The sequence below is a fragment of the Meleagris gallopavo genome, chromosome 6 (assembly GCF_000146605.3).
Source record: "Meleagris gallopavo isolate NT-WF06-2002-E0010 breed Aviagen turkey brand Nicholas breeding stock chromosome 6, Turkey_5.1, whole genome shotgun sequence".
Lineage (NCBI taxonomy): Eukaryota > Metazoa > Chordata > Aves > Galliformes > Phasianidae > Meleagris > Meleagris gallopavo.
In genome coordinates, this window is record NC_015016.2 from 12,919,394 (window position 1) to 12,927,698 (window position 8,305).

The 8,305-nt window shown below is 38.7% G+C and overlaps 1 protein-coding gene across 1 annotated transcript; it reads right to left on the bottom strand.

The window, feature by feature from the left end:
- Positions 1-941: 941 nt before the first annotated feature.
- On the bottom strand, positions 942-6,695 carry LOC100540017 (poly(A) RNA polymerase, mitochondrial-like; the record flags this gene model as incomplete). The annotated part of the gene is given in 5 exon segments (XM_010712519.3): positions 942-1,182; positions 5,220-5,444; positions 5,759-5,992; positions 6,511-6,575; positions 6,578-6,695. Coding segments are annotated over 5 exon segments (858 nt in total), but the record flags the coding sequence as incomplete, so codon positions are not given.
- Between the last annotated feature and the right edge of the window lie 1,610 nt (positions 6,696-8,305).

Here is an 8,305-nt window from a genome sequence, read left to right on the forward strand (position 1 = left end):
AAATCTGCAAGGAAACCTATGCTGACTCTCACTGCGGCTAAACATATTAAAAAAATGTTAATGTTATGATAATACTGAGCAAATATCACAGAACTCCTGTATATTCTGAAACTGAACGTGGGGTAATTCAGAAAATTCAGTCTACTACCTGACTGCATCTGATGTGTGCAAATCACAAAATCTGTAGTAGAAGGTGAGTTGAGAAGAACATTGAAAGATAATCACTTGTGTTTTACCATTCCCTAACAAACAAAAATGGTTACATACTTGTTTTTAATTATGTGCACGTCTGCTAGTGCTACAGATGGATACTGGATTCAGGTGGTTATTTCTTAACAAAGTAAGTGACAGCAAAACAAATAAATCAAATGCTTGACTATCAGCCACTGATTACCTAAAAACATGGGAGCAAGGAGAAAAGGAGAAAGATGCAGAGAACAATTTGTGAGATGCCTGCTCCCTCTACTGGGTGCTGTTGTGAATGGTACAAATGATAGTAAAACTTCAGGCTGTTTTCTAATGCACAAAGTTAATGCAGTATTCCAGATATTTTGCCAGTAAAAAGGATGCAGACCCCAAAATAACTAGAAATCCAATGATTGCAAATCAGCTGATAATTACAATTCTCATGATACGGCTGCTTAATTTGGAAAGCAATCCAAACAAGGCTTTGCATATACATGTACACGAAGAGATGACTTAAGAACCATGTCTGCTTTCAGTTCCTTACAAGACAACCTTATTGGGTAGAATGTTTTTCAGGCCTTCAGTTTTTGCTAGCAATTATTTACTATATTGGAGAAACAGATATTTAACACATTGGGAAACAAAGTTCTAATAGGCAAAAATATCCCTTTCAGACCCAACATTCATATTTGATAAAAAACACAGAACTGAGTAGGCTGGAACTTCTCATTACAAGTTTCCAGAACTTAGTATTCATCCTAAACCATTTAAAACCAGGTCTTACCTGTTGCTCACTGACAGGTCGCACTGGAATCCTGTTGGTTGATGGGAGAATTTCACCAGGGGGCAGCGAGCGTTGAGTATCTTCTGTACGCTTGAATACCCAGGACCAAAATTGTCAAGACAATCACCAATTATAGAAAGAATCTTCTGAGTTGCTAATCTTTCCGATGGTAATCTTTTCATCTGATACTCCATTTCAAAGGGACCTTTTTTCTAACGAAAGATTTTGAAAAGTAAACTATTAGTTCTGGAACTAAAGAGAAATTTAAGAATACTTCAGCAAGATTACAAGAGTTTGCAGAGTAGCTTGTACGGTGAATTTTCCAAAGCAATCTGCAGAACTTGTAAAAAGTTAAACCATATTGCTTTTTCTTGTACAGTTCTGTCCTCAGTGATTCAATTTTTCCCACATTGATAGTGAGTGACTTATTGTGAAGTTATCTGATGAGGGTACAATGCCACTACATTACCTAACACAATTCATTCTGGAATTCTCAAGACGGTATATACGTTGACTGAAGAAGGTATTACAAAGTAGGAGGGACAAAACATAACCAAACCACTGCCAATTTCAAACCACCAGTAATTCTATTTCATAACCTCAAAGTACAATGTACTAGTTAGTACAAGTATAAAGGAAAACGTCTTTTTTATTTAAAAATAAAATAAAGAATCAGCACGCGAGTTGCTTACTGCTTCAAGATGAAGGTTAGTTTCCTTAAGATTTAAAGTAATCACACCAGAGCAGCTGCCTTCTAACATCAGACATAAATTTCCCTGCAGATCTTTGAATTTTGAACTGCCACATGTGCAGTTTACATTCCAGTAAAACAACCTACAGAATTTGTTCTCTTTATATTCTCTCAGTTTTTAAGCCTCAGCTAATTTTGGTTGCTGATCTGATGCTTGACAGTGGCTTATCCTCCCCTCTGAAACATATAATGAATGTAATGTGAATGCACACAATACAAACAGCGTTACACAGTGACCTAATTAGTCCTCCAGGAGACAAGTAAAGGTGGTCACTTCTGTTGCCACCACACCAGTGCAAAGAATGCAGACAGGCAAAACAGCTCAGAAGTCACAAACCTTGCAACCCTTCCCACAGCTTCACTTCAGGAACTGAAATTTATGTCTCTATGATAACAACTAAGGCAACCTTTCCTTGCTGCCAACAGTTTTCGAGCTAGCATGTGTGTGAGCATATCAGGAGAGTGGTCCCTAACCACACTGGGCTGAGCAGCTTCATGCTACAGCAGTGCTGGCTCAAAGAGAAAGGGGCCTACAACTCTGAGGGAGGTAGCAGGAAAAAAAAAAATACAGGGACTTGGCTGACACATAGGCATCCTCGTGTTTGTAGCTCTATGTGACAAAAAAAATATCACTATGTGCCTTCCTGGGTGGCAGCTCAGTATCTTAGAAGCTGGATGGACTTTTTCATGATGAAACAGACACTCTTAGTCAGTAGGACTTACAGATGGAGTTTTGGTTCCTCTTGTGGGAGAATGAAGTACTGACACCACTTGTGATTCTCCATCAGTTCTTGCCACGCCACTCAAAAGGTTTGGACAAACTACTACTTTGGGGGTAAATTCATTACCCTCGGTAGCTTAAATGTTACTCTCAAACACCTGTTGTTACTCTAAAATTATCACAGAACTCTGCTTTAAGTTATTCACTCATCTCCCAAACCACGAGAAGCTGAAAACAAATGCTGCACTGATAATCTGATCTTGGTAAGGGAACTATTTACCGAAGTACTGATGATGTGGACTGAAACCTCTCCAGAAAGGCTAAATATTGGGAGAGCAACAGTGAATTAGTTGTCCTTTTGATCTGAGGCATCTTAGAACATGTAAAGAAATGCTAATTAAAAAAAAAAACTAAGGGAAGTTCTATGGTCCAGGAAATCTGTCATTAGAATGACATCGTTCATTATGTCAATCAAAAGAAAATCTCCTTTTTCTACACCTTGATTTCAAAACTATTTTAGTAGCTGATCTCAAGCACAGGGATGTTAAAGTGAAAATTTCTGTTCCGCTGATCTTACAAAATAGGACTGCAGTGACATGAATCATTTAATTTAAGCTGAATTTATTAAGCATACTCTAATACTCCGTGATATCTCAGCATGTCATCGCTTCAAAATTAAAAAAAACAACAAAAGAGAAAAAACATTAAAAAATGGGCAGTTGTGAGTACACTTGCCTCCCTTCTGATTTGCAAAAGTTTTTCAAAACCACAAACAAAAAGTTGACCTCTCAGGATAAATGACATCAACAGCCAAATGTTCTTTTTCGTGGCATTAATACAGGACTTCTGCAGAACGATGACTGATTTGATGATCTCTTCTCCAGCTTTCACACATTAAGTAATACATTTCAGGTATGCTCATTTTTCTCAGAACTGGGATTAATGCCCTGCTGAAGTACATGTGCTCAGAGAAATCATACGTTTACCAATCCAACACAGTTTTTAATACCGGTCTGACTGAACAACTGATATATGCATATAAAAAGGATTAAAACAAATGTTAAACTGTGGGAAAGATGTTTTTAAAGATGTTTAAACCTAAGATTTACCATGACCCACTACCTTTCTTCCTTAGGCCTGTTTTGCAATTCTGAATTCGTCTTTTACTGCAAGACTGCCTTCAGAGTATGTGTTTTCTTTAGAAAGTATGACATGAAAGAAGGATTTTATTGCTGCAGAGCATCAGTACCAAACATCAGCTAGTTACAATATGTGCTTTGAAAACAGACATTTTATACTTAGATTTTTTTCCCCAAAACTCAAGAGGCAACTAAATGTAAAGGGTTGTTGGATTTCCAACAAACTCTCAGCGATCTTGTCTTTCCACTGACATATCTTTCATTATAATCGATCACTGCAATAAAAATGAAAACTTTGAAGGCATATTTCTTTAAAAATCAAAAACAAGGCAAAACAGAAGTAGCACAGAAAAGCTGAGCAAATCTCAATCTCCAAAAGCTTTAGGCCATCGTCATTTTTTTTAAGAGGAAAACAGAACTAGCTTTCCCCAAGCCATTACTATATAAATGAAGAGAACAGTTTTCAAAATGCCAGAATCACTTAATTACCAACTCAGAATTCATGAAGAATCCCAGCTTGTTCACAGGATACTTACGATCCAAATCTACCTTCTTACTGTCCCAATTCTCACCTCCTTTCATATTTCCTTCTCCAATTCAAAAGGACAATTACACTATCCATAAAAAAAAACAGCAGCAAGAGACAAGAGCCTTTCAAAAATGCCCTGCCTGGTCATTTCCCACTCTCTATGCCTGCATGCACCAGGACTAAGATACAAGATACAACCCATTCTAAATAACTCTTACAATCTGAAGCTGCCTGAATCCCAATACAGGGATATACAGTACAGACTTCCACATCCTTGCATGGGTGAAAACACAGTTAAGATAAAATTGAATACGTGTGCTGAAAAAAGCAATGCTGTTCCCTGAGTATTGCTTATTGGCAGTGTTGTGTAACCATCCAACTTCTCAAGATACAGATGGAAATTCTGCACTTTGGTCAGCAAATTCAAGTGAACATATTTCAATTTCAAGCCTCTACACTTGCTTAGTAAGCATCAACTGTCTTGGTGCTCATTGCTGTGTTATCAATGAGATAATCAAATAATTACAAAGTACGTTATGGAAAGTGCGACAACTAAGAACATCTGCATTATTATTTGGCTCAGTTCCTGCTTCACTCCTAGGTCCTGCTCCCAGCACATCCTCAGGTTCCTTCCAGTAATAAGCCAAACCAATTCCGTTCTCAATGAAACCATACAATGCTAACACAATAAATTGTCTCCGGACAGACACTGCAAACATGAACAGTGCTAAGTGCAATTATCCACCAGCATTACCCCTCAACACCTCCACACACACTTACAGGTAATGTTTCTGTAGCATTGTTACAGTAACTTTCTAATCTGAGGAAAAACAATCTGACAGCACTCTCAAAATGCACACACACAGGCAGATAGATTATTATGTATCAGGATAGAGAGGACCCTAAAAATCACAGCCCAGCCTTAGTGAAGTCCAGCAGCTCCAGAAAAGAAAAAAGCAGCAGGACTGGAAGATCTGGTACTGCTGAATCAGCTTTGGACGATGAAAGTTTTCTTCAGCCTGACAGTACACACAAAGCCTGCACAACCAGCAAGTTATTTTCTTCCTATTACAAAGGATGAAGACTAGAGCTGCACGGAGTCATCTTACCATTTTTGTAGGATGCTTCTGTATATCACGGAAGTCCAGAAACATGTCCACATCACATCCCAATTTGCCAAAGGTGTTCACTGAAGAGCCAAATGGCTTTACAGAGCTGTCTGGAAAATACGCGCGTGCAAAATCCCGAACCAGAGAACAGGCCAAGTATCGAAGCTTGATGTTTTCTTCTGTAAGTTGATACTCATTCAGCAGAATGTACATTTGACTGCTTATCTACATAAGAAAATAAACATTGCAAAAACATAACGCCCCATCTTCTGCCTACCGATATATATTTTCATCCACTTACTACCACCGCACTTAGAAAATTTTAATTTAGACTCAAACAACTTTATTTCCTATAGACAAAATTATTGTAAGAATCAGTCATTTTTTTTCCTGTTTGTTTCAATGTATGACAACCATTGACACAATTCTAAAAGGGGTTATTTTTAACAGAAAAAAAAAATGCTTTAAAAGCTTCACACGACCACTTGCAAATGTTACATGGACATGGTTCGTTTTCACTTGAGAGAACTTATACTTACACTGTCTGCATGACAAAGCTTTGGAATAAGCTCATTCACTGGAATGTGAGACTGTGGAGAGAGGTTTACTGGCCTTTCTTCAGCAGCTTGACTACCGGGGTTTTTCAGTGTGAAAGTAAAAAGTCTGGATTTATATGGGACAACATGATGCTCAGCAGCCCTTGGAATTCCAGTAACAGCCTGTAGTGAGGCTACACTGCTCTTCTCAGAAAATTCTATTAAAGCATTAATACCCTAAAATATTAAAAATGGAAACAGTGTTAGATAAATGCATATGAGCATCGAACTGATTGCACTCACATTATTCAGATCTGCCTGGAAATACTGTGGCATATTAGAAAAAGTCCTGAAGCTGAATGACTGCTCCCGTATGTTAATATTTTTAAGAAAATTTTATACAAAAGGTCAAAAAAAATTAAGCCATGTTATTCTTGATAGTAAGCACTAAACATCTACCTTCAAAAAGAAGCATACTAAAGGGTTAGCTCTATTTTTCAGAAAATCAGCAGTGCAACATCAAAATTTCAAAGATTTGGCATAAAACAAGTCGTGAGATTCACTTAAAAACAGGCATTGCTTAGGTAATTTAAATACACAAATTTGTTGTGCAACATCTTGTAATCAATAATAAAGACAAAAACTAGTTGAATATACTATATATTATGCATAACTTAGATGTATAAGGCTTGACCAAATTATTGTGTTTCTTTTCATCTAAGCGTAGATTCTACTTTGTATTGTCAGCTACTTACACGATTTTCAAAAAAGAAGTAATTGTCAATTTTTCCATGGCTGGATAAATACTGCAGTAATTTTTTTCATTAAGTTTTGATGGGCACTTAATTAAAACACTCCGATCTGCCTGTTCCAATCGTTCTGTCTGAACCTCAGTGAATGTCTTCTTCCTGCTATTGACTTCAGCATCTGTAAGAAGAAACAAGCATCAAGTTTTTCTTCTACACAAAGATATAAAATTGATTTTTGTTCTCTGAATTTACTCTCGCACTCTGGGAGGATCACAGCAAAACAGAAAACTCCAGAGAGAAAGAAATACATTCAGAAGTGTATTTCTCTCACAGATGCATACATTTTCTAAGAACAAAGAACAGGATGGAAACCATATTGTCCTTCCTCGATACCACAGGACATTTGATGATATGAGGAATCTTTGGTCTTCTCTGATTTGCTATTCACCATCAGAAACTCAGCATGTGAGTCCAGCAACAGCACCAGACGGAGCTACACTGTTAGCAAGCTGCTCTAAAAACATAATACCTCTCTGCCACCACAAAAACAGCACTTTCACCTTCAGAACAATTCTACACTTGGTTATTTTTACAACTCATCACCTTCCTTTACAGCAAACTCCTACACAAAATTTTCTTTTTGTACTACACTTTCATCAACTCACTTCAAATAACCTGCAGATCAGTAAGACCTTGCCACACTACTGGCAATCTATACTACTGCTGCTGACAGTCAACAAAATCAACATGTAAATAAGACATGCTGGAATACCCAGAAATACAGAAAACACATCCCAAACCTGAATTATAATCACAAACCTGCACAACTCAAACTAATCAAATGACCACACCATTTACATGTCGAAGGCTTCCTGTTCACACTACCATTCATAATTCAAGACTGGGAAGACAGAGAGCATGCAGTTATTTCCCTGTGGCTACACTTGCTACAAAGATTCAATAGGGAGCTTTCTCGGTGAGTTTGCGGATTCAAGAAAATCTTAGTCTAACCAAATCTGCTAGCATTTATACTTATTTTTAAAAAGAAGTTTTACAGTTTCTGCCTTTCACACAAGCTTGTAAACATAAAGCAGCTGTTTCCATAGCTTAGTTGTATGTAACACTGCTCATCAAAATACTGAAGAGGCACAAGTGGCTGAGTATCAACAGCAGACAGTCCTCAGATGAATGCATTCATTTTAAATGCTTGAGATGCAGTCCTCATTGCTTTCTTTCTTCCCCTGTACGTTTCAGGTTTGTGCCATAGTCTTGCAGTTACCAAACAGGTGCCCACCTGCATTGCTGCTGGCCCCCAGCAGTGCTCAATGCACCCTAATGCTGCCCTCCGTGATGCTGACACACCTGTTCACATAGCATGGAGCAAATCGGGTGAGACAAATGACCTAATGTATACACCAAAACAAGAGGATTAACTGAAATCTGGACGTACTCCTTCACCCAACTTGCTGCATATTTGTTAGCCCAGGGACACAAACAGCAGAGAACTGTGTTTTTTCTGAGTGACTGTCGTACTACAGCCCGGCCTTCCCTGCTCGCTAAGCTACAGAACGCCTCTCAGGCTCAGAAACACGAGTGCACACGTGGCCGCCGAACGCCTTTCCAGCTCTGACCCAGGCGTAAGGGCACAGGCTGGCTGCAGGGACCGAGCTGCACGCACGGCCACGGCATACCGCTCAGCCCTCACCGCTCCCTGCCTCGCCCTGAAGGCGCAGCCCTGGGTTGTTTAGCGGGACGGACGTCTCCGCTTAACCCACCTCCGGCCTCCACGCATGCAGTACGC